General features: G+C 46.9%; 3 protein-coding genes across 3 annotated transcripts; 1 reads left to right on the forward strand and 2 right to left on the reverse strand.

Annotated features, from left to right (window-relative positions):
* Nucleotides 1-10,012: 10,012 nt before the first annotated feature.
* LOC149444813 (histone H2B 1.1) lies at nt 10,013-10,469 on the reverse strand. Its single transcript, XM_089654427.1, has one exon. It carries the CDS (start codon nt 10,454-10,456, stop codon nt 10,076-10,078), a length of 381 nt encoding a protein of 126 aa, XP_089510553.1. The 5' UTR covers nt 10,457-10,469; the 3' UTR covers nt 10,013-10,075.
* Nucleotides 10,470-10,749: 280 nt separating this feature from the next.
* LOC149444814 (histone H2A type 1-like) lies at nt 10,750-12,385 on the forward strand. Its single transcript, XM_089654461.1, has one exon. It carries the CDS (start codon nt 10,773-10,775, stop codon nt 11,163-11,165), a length of 393 nt encoding a protein of 130 aa, XP_089510587.1. The 5' UTR covers nt 10,750-10,772; the 3' UTR covers nt 11,166-12,385.
* Nucleotides 12,386-12,502: 117 nt separating this feature from the next.
* On the reverse strand, nt 12,503-12,833 carry LOC149444815 (histone H4). Its single transcript, XM_089654462.1, has one exon. The coding sequence runs from the start codon at nt 12,829-12,831 to the stop codon at nt 12,520-12,522; it is 312 nt and encodes a 103-aa protein (XP_089510588.1). The 5' UTR covers nt 12,832-12,833; the 3' UTR covers nt 12,503-12,519.
* Nucleotides 12,834-15,102: the final 2,269 nt, after the last annotated feature.

Genomic DNA, 15,102 nt, shown 5'->3' on the forward strand with positions numbered 1-15,102 from the left:
TTCATGAGTGATCCGGTGATGCTCGGTATCCTCAGCTTTGGTGAGTGCCGCTATTTCACTGACGGCGGGACGGAGCGGGTCTCAGACCGTGACCATCCGCTTCGCCGGCCGCGCATGCGCCCTCTGTCTTTGTACTATCTTTAGAGCCACTGCTGCGTAAACTCCGTTCTAACCCAGATATTAAGGGTGTTTCCGCACCGGCTCAAGAGTATAAACTCGCCGCCTATGCGGATGACATTTTGCTGTTTCTAACGGAACCTCGGACCACCTTGCCCAATTTGCTTAAAGATTTCTCACTTTTTCAATACATGTCGAACCTTAAAATCAACCATTCAAAGTCATACGCCCTCAATGCCTCCCTCCCTTCTGACGTAGTCTCATTTTGCCGATCGCAGTTCCCGTTTGGATGGGAAAGTGAGACCCTCACTTACCTGGGCATTCAGCTTACATGCAACCTCTCTGACCTTTACGTCAAAAACTTTATCCCAGCACTTAAATCCATTCAGGAAGATCTCACTAAATGGCATCGCCCATGCTTTTCCTGGTTCGGCAAAGCTGCTATACTGAAAATGAACATTCTCCCCCGCCTCCTCTATTTATTTCAAACCTTACCTATCCAATTGCCACCCGCCTTTTCACTTCATGTAAGAGAATGTTCTCCCTCTTCCTTTGGAACCACAAGCGCCCGCGCATATCTTTCTGCCAATTGGTTCTCCCCAAATCTAGGGGTGGGATTGGGCTCCCAGACCTCAGGCTATATCATTGGGCCTGCCATCTTTGCAGAATTATAGACTGGAATATTCATTCGACTACCAAAGACTGGGTGCATCTGGAAAACTCCTTCTCCTGTAGCATCGATCCCGTGGCTCATGACCCAACATACCCCCCAGGCCCTTCTCACTCATCCACTGATTGGTCTTACCTTGAGCATCTTCCGCTTGACATGCAAGTCGGCCTCCATCTCGGATGCCCCCAACCCTTTAACCTCCCTTCGCTTAAACCCGGATTTTCCTCCGGGCATGCACAAGGCCTGCCTGTCGGAACATTGGCCGCATGGCCAGGTGAAAGCGGAACACTTTTTTCATAAAGGCCAATTGAAATCCTACTCCTCTTTGGCAAGCACCATGAAAGATCATACCTTCCCCTTTTGGGCCTACCTTCAAATCAGGCATTTTCTCACATCCTCTGCTCATCGCCACAAATGGACTCGTCCTCTCACCCCCTTTGAATCAATTTGTTCTAAGGCTGAACCCCAGCGGCATCTAATCTCATCCATGTACCTCCTTTTAACCGGTGATGGGAATCCTAACTCGCTCCCCGCTTGCCGAGCTTGGAGGAGAGACCTTTATATAGATCTTTCTTCCTCAGATTGGGACCAAATTTTTACGTACTCCCACAAATGTTCGCTGAATGTATCGACCCAAGAAAACGGATACAAGCTAGCTTCCCGTTGGTACATTACCCCATCCAGAACTCATCGTTTTAACCCCTCGCTACCCAATAACTGTTGGAGATGTGGAGCACCTGATGGGTCCCTTCTCCATATTTGGTGGTCCTGTCCTATCGTCCTGCCCTTCTGGCAGGAAGTCCACAGTATAACCTTGTCAGTGTCCACTTTACCTCTCAATTTCTCCCCGGCCCAATTTCTCCTCCACAATACACCGCTCCCCAAACGTCTATACTTCCAATCCTTAGCCATGCATATGATTAATGCTGCTAGACTCTGCCTTCCTGTGCTATAGAGATCTTCTCACCCCCCCCTCAGTAAAAGATTGGTTCACCCGTCTAGGAAGAATTGCAGAGATGGAGGAGCTGATTGCTTCCTCCCAAGATAACCCGACTAAATTTTCCCATATTTGGTCGTGTTGGATTCACTTCCAAACGACTCCCGAATACCAATCCCTCATGGGTCTCTCTACCTGACTCTGAGCCAGACCTGTGGCTTTATATTACACTCTGTATTGTATTGACTCCTCGACCCTTGCTAGGCTGTTGATAACACTTTTCTACTACATCCCTTTCACCGATTAGGGAGTGCGACACTCCTTTTCCCTGGTGCCCGATTGTCTGATCTATGTCTCTACCCCCTTGGGGATGAGCACACCAGCTCTGTCCTTGGAGCTTCCACTCATATGACATGTCTATCCATACCGCCCCCCCCCCCCCCTTAGTCTCCTTCCCCTCTGACCCTTAACCCCCCCCCCCTTTTTTTTTTGTTCTCCTTCTTTGGCTCTCTAGCTCCTCTAGCTTTTTATCCCCTCCTGACTCCTTCCTCATTGTGTCCTGTACTTGCCATTTCTGTCTTTCCTGTATTTCACATCTTCTCTACTTCATTTTTCCTTTTTCTTCCTACACATACGTTTATTTTTCTGTCCATAGGCAACCTAATCTCACACCCAGACTACACTTGCACATGTGCCTCTCCCAATCCACGGAGTTATTTTCCTACGCGTTGGCTACCTTTGAGTGGTACCTTTGTTGCTCCTCATGGATAGCACCGAGCTTTCTATATCTTCGCAACTTCTTCCTTGCACTAGAAGCCCAGCACCTTTAGCCCTCTCCCCTCCCCCCCTACTCTGCTACTCTACGATAAAAGATATATGGGGGAGCAAACAAATGACCCTGCCCGTTTGGTGATATTTCGTACGCTGTGTGGTTGTTGTGATTAGTGTTTGCCTTTTTTTTTTGCTGTGTTCTCGTGTTTTTTCTCCTAGTTCAACTAAATTATTGTTACCGGTGACACGAGATGGCTTTATAATTTTGTTCACTTGCGTATTTCTTATTGTTTGGCATATGCGTTTGGTGTTTCACCGCGTTTCTCTTTGGCACATTGTATTACTTTGTACAATTTATATGTTTTGAATTTTTCTCAATAAACTTTTTGGAACAAAAAAAAAAAATATCAAAGTGATTATTGGGTTTCAGGCTCCTTTATGTGGGTAGGCTCCCAAGAAGTCTCATACATGTGGTATCCCCATACTCGGTAGAAGTAGCAGAATGTATTTTGGGGTGTAATTCCACATATACCCATTGCTTGTGTGAGAAATATATTATTTCAATGACAACTTTTTTGGAAAATTCCATTTTTTAACACAATTTGTGGAAAAAATAAATCTTCCATGGACTCAATATGCCTCTCAGCAGATAGCTTATGTTGCCTACTTTCCAAAAAGGGTTAATTTGGGGGTGTTTGTACTGTCCTGATATTTTAGCACATTAGAAGTTTGATGGGCAGTCAGAAAGCAAAAGCTGTGTAAATTCCATTATCTATACCATAGTTTGTAGATGCTATAACGTTCACACAAAGCAATCAATATACAATTATTGGGATTTGTTAACCAAAAATATGTAACAGAATAAATTTTGGCCTAAATTTATGCCTACATTTTAGTTAATTGGATAGTTTTTTTTTTATAGAAATTAGAAAATATTTTTTTTTTTCTACATTTTCAGACTTTTTTTGTTTATTGCACAAAAAAGTGCACAGGTGATCAAATACTACCAAAATAAAAAGCTATGTTTGTGTGAAAAAAAGGATATACATTTCATTTATGTACAGCATTGCATGACCACACAATTGTCATTTAAACTAATGCAACTCTGTATAGCACAAAATGGCATAAATTGCAGTATGTATACCATAGATTGTAGATGCTATAACTTTCACACAAAGCAATCAATATACACTTATTGGGATTTTTTACCAAACACATGTAGCAGAATACATTTTGGCCTAATTTTATGACTAACTTTGAGTTTACTATATATTTATTTTATAGCTGAAAGTATTTTTTTTTTTTTCTAAATTTTCAGTCGTTTTTGTTCATAGCACAACAAATAAAAAGTGCACAGGTGATCAACTACCACCAAAATACAGCTCTATTTGTGTGAAACCAGTACGCACATATTGTTTTGGTACAGCATTGCATGACCGCGCAATTACCAGTTGAAATAGTGCAGCGCCGAATAGCAAAAATAGGCCTGGTCAGGAAGGGGAGTAAATCCTCAGGATAACAAAAAATCGTTACATCAATGTAATCCATCGGCAGTCACGTCGTCCGGTATTGCCCTGATGATGCCGATTTGCCAAATTAAAACAATTAAATTACGCCCGCCCACCTGTCTGCACCCGCTGAACACTCTTTGCAATAAGACAGGATGACAGTTGCCGGTCAGATGTAAACAATTGGGAAGAGAAGGTGGGGATGTCACCCATAGCTACTTCTTTTGTTTTGGTTTGTTTTAATTTTTGTGTGTCGGCGTCCTTGTGACAATGCTGGACCCCGAGATTGACAATAAATTACGATGGAGACATTTTTATTTTTGTTTTAAATTATTATTATAGGACTTGTCAAAATCGGTTTTGTTTTTGTTTCACTTAGAGGAATTTTTCAAAAGATTGGTCTTCTCAGAACCACCCACATCTACATACACAATTCTCTAAACCTCCTCTTTATCAACCGATTCAGTCTCAGGGAGGAAAATCAGGAGATAGGAAAAAGGAGGAAAGCAGGAACTGACCATAGTAGATGTATGGAGTGGGTCCTCCCCCAAGTCGATCATCCTCAAGTTATGTTGTTGCACAATCTAAAATAACTAACTTTTTGTATTGGTTGTTATAATTTAAATGATAAAATGGTATAAATATTTTATAATATATTATACATGTTAATTATGATGACAATTATACAATAATAATAGAAAATGCATTCAGTGTGAGACTCTGGGAAATGACATCTTATTCCAGGGACTGATCTTATCCGCCTTCCTTTAGCTGTGATGAGTTTCTCCTGAAGATCAGAGATCATTCAATATATACCGAACAACGATCCTCCCAACTGAGGGAACAGATCTCATCACCTCCTTCACACTCCACATAGAAAAAAAGATGTTTTACTATCTGAAATAAAAGTCTATAACTGTCATTGGATCCACTTTCTAATTGCTTCATTCAAATCTCCCGCCGGAATTCTATGTGACGTCACAGACAATCCGCCCTCTTACCGCCAAATCCGATACGGAGAACCGACCGCATCCATTTACCGGTTTATCTGGGAAGATCGATCAACCCTTCCATTCATTCCAGACTCTGCGATCAGTCAAAAATCATAACATTGCAAATATTCATCTAAAGCACATGTATTAAGATTTATTTTTGTATCACTCAAAACCCTCATAATACAAAATCCGATATATATATATATATATATATATATATATATATATGGGGCACAGTCTCTGATGGGGGTGCTGCTTCAGATTGAGTGCGGCTTAGAACGAGTGCATAGAAGAAGCAGTTAAACACAGCAGTTGAACTAAAGCAGGAGAACTTAAGCAGCAGGAAGACACAACAGCAAGAAGCCCTACTGCATGCTGGAAGACTGCAAGCAAACACCCTGGGAAACCTCTTACATGCCTGAGACCCACTCCATGTACCTTTATATAATACGCCCCTCTTCTCCTTATATTACTATCCTCTGTTCCCAAATCTCATTTCTTTACCCCTCTGCTCCACCCCACAACCTGTACATCTCCCCCTCACTGCTATCATCTCCCTACTATTGCTCTCTTCACCTCCCCAAAATGCCTCTTCCACTCCTCCTTCTCATTTTCCTCTCCTCCATTCCCAAAATCCATTCACTATATCCCTCTGCCCCTCCCAAACAAGTGTATATTGTGTCCTCACTGCTTCCTTTGCCCCTCTATGGCACCCACCACCTCCTCCTATTACTCCACTCTCCCACTGACCCAAACACCTCCACTAGTAGTTTCTCACGCTCCTGCACATCCCGCTCCCATGCCACCTTTCTCACCCTTCTCCTCCTCCTAGCCGCGGGGGACATCTCCCCGAATCCTGGCCCTCCACCTCCCTCACCCGCTCAACACCCTCCCACCTCCATGTCCTACTGCAACCCCCACAACTTAGTATCTGTCCCCCTGCTCCCTAAAATCTCCCCCCCGTTTTCATGTGCACTCCTGAACGCCCGATCGGTGTGCAACAAGCTTACCGCCGTCCACAACCTCTTTGTTTCCCGCTCCCTCAACCTCCTAGCGATCACGGAAACCTGGATCCAGTCCACTGACTCTACCTCCCCTGCTGCACTCTCCTACGGAGGTCTCACCTGGACCCACTCACCCAGGCCTAACGGTCGTAAAGGTGGTGGGGTTGGTCCGCTCCTGTCACCGCAGAGCACCTTCCGAGTCCTCCCAAACCCCCCCTCCCTATCCTTCTCCTCCTTCGAGGCCCACTGCGTCCGACTATTCTCCCCAAACCCCCTTAAGATTGCTGTGATATACCGGCCTCCTGGATCCATACCCCGCTTCCTGGAAGACTTCTCCTCCTGGCTACCCTTCTTCCTCTCCTCTGAGCTACCCACCATCATCCTTGGGGATTTCAACATCCCTGTCAACCTCGACAACCCGGACACAGCCCGTCTCCTCCACCTAACCTCCTCCTTTGCACTTGCACAGTGCATACAATCCACCACCCACTCCGACGGAAATATCCTGGACCTTGTCTTCTCCAACCGCTGCGCTCCCCACAACCTCACTAACACCCCCTTCCCTCTCTCTGACCACAACCTGATCACCTTCTCTGTCTCCTTGTCCTCCAACGCCTACCCCTCCAAATGTCACACTACTACCAGCCGTAACCTCCGCAACCTTAACCCTGCCCCCCTCCACTCTGCAGCTGATCAACTCCACGACCGCATCCTCCCCCTGTCCTGCCCCGACTTGGCTATGACCGCCTACAACAATGCACTCTCAACAGCCCTTGACTCACTAGCGCCTTTAACCACATGCAACATCAGACCCCGACCGCTCCAGCCCTGGCAGACTGATCACACCAAAACCCTCAAACGACAAAGTCGTGCCCTGGAGCGACTATGGCGCAAAACCAAATCCCAACAAGCCTTCACCCACTACAAATCTGCCTTCCACACCTACACCTCCTCCCTCCATGCTGCCAAACAGGCCTACTTCTTGACCCTCATCAAGGCCCTCTCCTCCAATCCTCGCCGACTCTTCTCTGCCTTCAACTCTCTACTCTCTCCACCCCCACCTCCACCCAGCACATCACTCACTGCCCTTGAGATTGCCAATCACTTCAAAAACAAGATTGACACAATTCGCAAGGACATTGCCGCAACTCACACACCCTCTCAACCCGTCCCCTCTCACACAGCTACCCCCTTATCCCCCCTCCCCCTCGACATAACCCGCAGGGACTTCGTCGCTGCTCAAACTCTATCCAACCCCTTCACACTCACTCAGCTACCCCCTCATCACTCCTCTCCCACGGCCCCACCTCTGCTCTGACCTCCTCTTCCACCCCACCCTACATTCCTCATACTGAAGCTCCCCCCACACTCCGCACCTTTGACCTTACTACCATCGAGGAAGTCTCCAAGATCCTCTCTGATGCCCGCCTCACCACCTGCCCCCTCGACCCTATCCCCTCACAACTCCTACGACCTTCCTCCTCCTCCATCCTACGCTCCCTCACCCACATCTTCAATCTCTCCCTCTCCTCAGGCACTTTCCCCTCCCCTCTGAAACATGCACACATCACCCCCATACTTAAAAAGCCCTCCCTGGACCCCAATGACCCGAACAACCTCAGACCCATCTCCCTGCTCCCATTTACATCTAAACTCCTCGAGCGCCTAGTCTACACCCGCCTATGCTCTCACCTCAACGACAACAACCTCCTCGATCCCCTACAGTCCGGCTTCCGTCCCCTACACTCCACCGAAACTGCCTTACTCAAACTCTCCAACGACCTGCTAACCGCCAAAGCTATTGGCCACTATTCAGTACTCCTACTCCTTGACCTCTTTGCGGCCTTCGACACAGTCGACCACCCCCTCCTCCTCAAAAAACTACACTCCCTCGGCCTCAGAGATTCTGCTCTCTCCTGGCTCTCATCCTACCTGTCACAACGCTCCTTCAGCGTTACCTATAATGCTACCACCTCCCCCTCACTCCCCCTCTCTGTTGGGGTCCCCCAAGGCTCTGTCCTCGGGCCCCTTCTCTTCTCCATCTATACCTCCTCCCTTGGCCAACTCATACACTCTCACGACTTCAACTACCACCTCTATGCCGACGACACACAAATCTATCTCTCAACCCCCCACCTCACCCCCTTGGTCTCAGCCCGAATCACACACCTACTGAGCGACATATCAGACTGGATGTCGCTCCACTTCCTTAAATTGAACCTCTCCAAAACTGAGTTTCTTGTCTTCCCCCCAGCCCGGACACCACCCTCCATTGATTTCTTTGTCACATCCAACAACGCTACCATCAAACCCACCCTGCAGGCCAGAGTACTTGGTGTCATTCTGGACTCCAACCTATCCTTCCAGCCCCAAGTCCAATCTTTAACAAACTCGTGCAGACTCCACCTCCGCAACATCGCCAAAATCGGCATGTTCCTAACCCCAGAAACCACTAAACAGCTCATCCACTCCCTCATCATATCACGACTCGACTACTGCAACTCCTTCCTCACTGGCCTGCCTCGCCGCTGGCTATCCCCGCTTCAGTCGATCCTGAATACGGCTGCCAGACTCATTCACCTTTCCAACCGCTCTGTCTCCGCCACCCCCCTCTGCCAATCCCTCCACTGGCTTCCGATTACGCAACGGATCAAATTCAAAATCCTAACACTGACGTACAAAGCTGTCCACCATACTGCCCCGAACTACATCACTGACCTAATATCCAAGTACCGCCCAGCACGCACACTCCGCTCCTCACAAGACCTCCTTCTCTCTAGTTCCCTGGTCTCCTCCTCCCATGCCCGCCTCCAGGACTTCTCCAGGGTGTCACTCATCCTCTGGAACTCCCTGCCCCAACCCATCAGATTATCACCTACTCTCCTCTCCTTTAGGCGCACCCTGAAAACCCATCTCTTCAGGGAAGCCTACCCCACCCCCTGCTAACTTGCCGACCTCCTCCACTCTTCCTACCACTCCATCCCCCACAGCTATCTCCTCCTGTGCCACCACCCCCTCCCTCCTAGATTGTAAGCTCGAAAGAGCAGGGCCCTCGAACCCCTCATGTATTACATTGTATTGGTATTGTTCTGTCCCCCTTTGTAATGTACAGCGCTGAGCGAACTATTGGCGCTTTATAAATACTGTATAATAATAATATATATATATATAGTAAGCCAATGTTTGTCCAGCTGATGGTCTGAGTCGTGTCTTCCTACGATTTAAGTTGGGTGGATGATGGTGTATATATGTCCCATAGTTAGACTCCCATGAATGTATGACAAAAGGGAGACAAATGACAGGGATGTGTCAGTAATAACTGGAAGCAGATGAGCCCTAAACTAATCCAAGTGTGTCCAGAAGTCCCCATCCTGACAATGTCCCCCATCCCCCAGCAGCATCCCCCTGTATACTGACAATGTCCCCCATCCCCCAGCAGCATCCCCCTGTATACACGTCTCCAGACATGAGCCTGCTCTGTGCATAGTCCTACATATGTCATCAAACACAAAGCGAACCTGTCTCCCCCCATGACCCCTATAGATCTATATTCCTGGATACTATAGGATCGCCCTCCATAGGATGGGAAATACTGACTTCTGTATCGGGGAAGATATACAATGCGATCGGGCGGTTTATTTTCCGGCTCCCACTAGCAGACAATATTTAATGTACAAATGAGAACCTTTACATCTCCAAGAGAGAAAACATCAGAAATTCCGGAATAAGGGGAATGTGGGACTCGGAAGGATTTCTTGTACCTAGAATACATCTTCAGATTTATACCTTCCAATCAGATTGTACAACAATGACCGATGTCATGACCCATGGAAGGCCGGCCATACATTCTACAACCTTCCTGTAGATTCCCCCAAACCAGGTGCCCCTCCAATGTGTATCCAATGAGGGAGGCCCTTGTACTACAGAATGACGAATGTCCAGTGTAAGTGTGACGTGTGTGGGACCTCTAGCGGCAATACAATGTGATGACAGCTCAGTGATTGGAATGGTGGGCGGCTCTTAGAAGAGCCTTTGTGTCCCCTTGTTGGGATGATGGGGCCCCGGCGGGGGGATTACTTGGCGCTGGTGTACTTGGTGACGGCCTTGGTGCCCTCGGAGACGGCGTGCTTGGCCAGCTCTCCGGGCAGGAGGAGGCGGACGGCGGTCTGGATCTCCCGGGAGGTGATGGTGGAGCGCTTGTTGTAATGAGCCAGGCGGGAAGCTTCGCCGGCGATGCGCTCGAAGATGTCATTGACGAAGGAGTTCATGATGCTCATGGCCTTGGACGAGATGCCGGTGTCGGGGTGGACCTGCTTGAGCACCTTGTACACGTAGATGGCATAACTCTCCTTCCTAGTCTTCCTCCGCTTCTTGCCGTCCTTCTTCTGAGTCTTGGTCACGGCTTTCTTGGAGCCCTTCTTGGGCGCCGGCGCAGACTTGGCTGGTTCAGGCATGATCCGGGTTCACCACTACTTGGCTGGCTGCGGGGAAAGTGTGCTGGAGCCGCCCTCATGTGCTGCTTTTATAGGCGGTCTATGCAAAGGAGCCTCATCCCTCCTCACTCTTTTATTGGAGAACTCTGTCATGTGATAGAGAGTGACGTCATGCTTTCAATCCTCGAGCACAGATTGGTTTAGAATCAACTCTGACCGCTATTGGCTGTACTGAAAAGCAACCAATCACAGCGTGTGACATCAGAGCATGGAGTGTATAAAGGAGAGGAAGCGGCTACTGGGCCCTATCTGTGTGTGATTCGTCAGTCATCCAATCATGTCTGGTCGCGGCAAACAAGGAGGCAAGACTCGGGCTAAGGCCAAGACCCGATCGTCCCGGGCCGGTCTGCAGTTCCCCGTCGGTCGTGTTCACCGTATTCTCCGGAAGGGCAACTATGCCCAGCGGGTCGGGGCCGGAGCTCCCGTCTATCTGGCCGCCGTCCTGGAGTATCTAACGGCTGAGATCCTGGAGCTGGCCGGCAACGCCGCCCGAGACAACAAGAAGACCCGCATCATCCCCCGACACCTCCAGCTGGCTGTCCGCAACGACGAGGAGCTCAACAAGCTGCTGGGCGGCGTCACCATCGCCCAGGGAGGAGTCCTGCCCAACATCCAGGCCGTGCTGCTGCCCAAGAAGACCGAGAGCCACAAGGCCGCCAAGAGCAAGTAATCCCCCCACAGGATCCCCTTCTATCCGCCAACACAACGGCTCTTCTCAGAGCCCCCCACATCTCCATACAAAGGGCGGACATACGGCTTCTATGGACATGAATCCCACACTCCTCTCTATCTCCCGCTTCTTTGGGATTCTCGGGGGTGGAGGAGGAAAGTCGGCGACTTCTTCCCTCCGTCCTGCTCTGTAGATGTCGGATTAGTAAAGGACGTTCTGGGATGGAAGCTGTCACGTGTTTGTAATGACAATTCGAAAAGGTGGAAATCCTTCCCGCCGTCCGGACAGTAAGTCTCCTCTACATCCGGGTGTCATCTCTGCTTCTCCATAGGAAGAGGTTTGGACGCCGGGAAGGATTTCTATGTTGAACTTTCTGGGGAGAAAGTGATCTCTCGGCGCCCCGGGATTGGGCGGGTTATTTGTAGCCGATAACCGGTTTTCACATCCGAATTCTAAAAGATAATTTTCTTAAAATCGTTTATCAATCCTGATCAGATAATTTACTACCAAACAATTTGTCTCTATTAAACGGTCATTGCTTCAATTGTATAATAAATTCCACTTTCCCGCCTTAGTTCTATGGACCGTTACAGACAATCTGCATCCATTGACAGTTATGTCCGGGAAGATCGATCAATCCTTCCATTCATTCCGAGCATTGCAGATATTCATGTGAAATGTTTTTGTACTGAAAACCCGACAAGATGGAGTTCTCAGTTTACTGATTTTGTTGAACTTCCAGCATTATATTTTTTTTTTTCTCGTAAGAAATGCTTTACTGGCTGATGGAGACAACGCCCACAGCTGTGATTGGCTCAGATTTCAAATTCTGCCGCCGGAATTGTGTAGATCGTTCCAGAGAAATTACAGTATTTATAAAGCGCCGATAGTTCACTCAGCGCGACAGAACAATACCAATACAATGCGATACACGAAGGATTCGAGGGCCCTGCTCTTTCGAGTTTATTATATCGCCAAATCCGAGCCGGAGAACAAAGATCATCAATGACATTTATTGGCGCACAAACACCACTTTCCTGACTAATCGATAAATCTGCTTGGAATGAAAGTCTGCAACTGGATTCTGGTTACCGAATCCTTTCAATATCAGATCTATTAAAGACTTGCAGCTGTTACAGGTCTCACATCTAGAATATTGACGAAATGATTGTTAGAAATAACTCCTAACACTGAAAAATAAATATGTACAATGAAAAGAAGGTTTGAGTTTCTAAATATTCCCCGAGAGATTGATGATTTCGAGGTTTCTATCAATAGCCCTTTGTATGAGAAGGTGGGCGGCCCTGAGAAGGGCCTTTGTGACGATGAAGGGGGGGGGGGCGGTTGTGAGGATTTATCCTCCGAATCCGTAGAGAGTGCGTCCCTGTCGTTTGAGAGCATAGACGACATCCATGGCGGTGACGGTCTTCCTCTTGGCGTGCTCGGTGTAGGTGACGGCATCGCGGATGACATTCTCCAGGAAGACTTTCAGCACTCCGCGGGTCTCCTCATAGATGAGGCCGGAGATGCGCTTGACTCCCCCTCTGCGGGCCAAACGTCGGATGGCGGGTTTGGTGATGCCCTGGATGTTGTCCCGGAGCACCTTCCTGTGACGCTTGGCGCCGCCTTTCCCCAGACCCTTCCCTCCTTTACCGCGACCAGACATGACGATTCTTCTCTGCTATAAACACCGACTGAGCTCTGGGCTGGGCCCGCCTTCCTTTTATAGAGCCTGAGCGGACCTGATGGGAACCTTCCTGGGAAGAGGAGGAGTCACACCCATTCTTTACACACAATACAATTGGATTCATTTGTAACCATGATACACATTTCAAATATATAAATCCATCTCCAGGAGAGAAATCTCTTCATTCTTCTCAACGGTTTTCTATTTCTTCCTCGGAGATTACACAGAAACATTCATTTCAGAACACAAACCATCACCAGTTACTATTGTTTATAATAATGTCAAATGTATAAAATAATACCGTGAACAGGAAACCATATTCTGATAACCCACGTGTCTGTTTATAATTCCGAGCGGACCTGATGGGAGACTGAAATAAATAGGCGGGGCCACAGCAATGCAGTCCTCTGCAAGGAAAATTACAGCTGTGGGCGTTGTCTCCATCAGCCAGTAATATTTGTCTTACGAGAAGTCCATAGAAATGTATCCGGAGATCTCGGTGTCGATGTTTCTAGTGCAGGAAGTGTTTTCTTGTTCTGTAGACTTTTCATTGATCTCTTCTCTACAACTAAATCAACAGACTAATAACTAGATCTTGTCGGGTTTTGTATTCTGAGGGATTGGAGTGACAATAACACATTTCATATGAGTATTTGTAATGCTCCTATAATGATTTTTGGCTGATCGCAGAGCCTGGAATGAATGGAAGGGTTGATCGATCTTCCCAGATAAAACGGTAAATAGATGCGGTCGGTTCTCCGTATCGGTTTTGGCGGTAAGAGGGCGGATTGTCCGTGACGTCACATAGAATTCCGGCGGGAGATTTGAATGAAGCAATTAGAAGGTTGATCCAATGACTGTTATAGACGTTTTCTTTCAGATAGTAAAACATTTTTTTTTCTACGTGGAGTGTGAAGGAGGCGATGAGATCTGTTCCCTTTCAGTCGGGAGGATCGTTGTTCGGTATATATTGAACGATTTCTGATCTTCAGGAGAAACTCATCACAACTAAAGGAAGGCGGATAAGATCAGTCCCTGGAATAAGATGTCATTTCCCCAGAGTCTCACACTGAAAACTGTTTCTATTATACTTTCTATTAAATTCATACAATTTTATAACGTAATTATATTTATAAATAAAATCCGTTATTTTAGATCTTGCGAGAACGTAAGGAAAGGATCTCCGACTTTAGGGGGGACATCACTCCACAGGACTTGGTGTACGAAGCATATATATATGGAGGGAATGGAGGAAACCAGTCACTGACCGATCCCAACATTCAACATTCAAACACTGAAAATACCGGCATTAACCCCCCTTCTTCCGGAGAACATCGATCATGAAGGGGCCCTTCATCTCGGGCAGTTTAATGGACCAAGAATAGGAAATCCGCTGGACATCTTCATGTCAGATCGGTTCCGGCTTCGATTTGTAATTCAGAATACAGAATCCGCCCCGCTATAGAGATCAATGGAAAGTCTACGGAACAAGTATTTTCTGGGCTGAAGACGGAGACAGATCTCAGGACTCCTAATTAGAAAGTTATTATTGGCTGATGAAGGGAACGCCCACAACTGTGATTGGCTCAGATTTCACATTTCTGCTTTCAGATTTGCCCGTCAGAATGGTATAGATCGTTACAATTAAACAGTCATAATTATTATACCGCCAAATCCGACCCGGATAAATATATACAATGGATTCATACAGAAAATGTCATGTCTGGAAAAGCAAAACATACCAGATCGTTCACCTATTTGTAACTAGAAATCAAGAAAATGTTTACAAGGCTCAAAGTAAGGGAATCTCTCTGCGGAATATTACATTGCTGTGACCCGCCCCTTTTAATGAGTCTTCCATCAGGTCCGTACAGGCATATAAACAAATTATTATTCTGGCCAATGAAATCAATGAATGCGGCTTTAGTCTCGTTGTTTAAGTTGTTTTTTTTTTTTAAACCAGGAGCAAAGGGGAGGGGGGAGAGGGAGTTCAGTGAGTATAAAGCATTTTGATCCCATCTAATGAATATACAGTCTTTAATTTAGCAAAAAATGTGTATACCGAAACAGTGTTTCCCATAGGAAAGCATTGAAACCAATTAATCTTATCCGAAGGTCAGAAAAAAGTAAATGCTATTAAACTACCATATAAGTTATTTTATTAAATCATGCGGTATTTTAGTAGTGACAACCATGTGTTAATGTTTCAGCTTTCAGTGGGGTTCCCCAATGACAGCTGAATGTAAAAGA

The sequence above is a fragment of the Staurois parvus genome, unplaced genomic scaffold (assembly GCF_062004578.1).
Source record: "Staurois parvus isolate SC_StPar_1 unplaced genomic scaffold, SC_StPar_1.0 ptg000769l, whole genome shotgun sequence".
In the NCBI taxonomy this organism is placed as follows: domain Eukaryota; kingdom Metazoa; phylum Chordata; class Amphibia; order Anura; family Ranidae; genus Staurois; species Staurois parvus.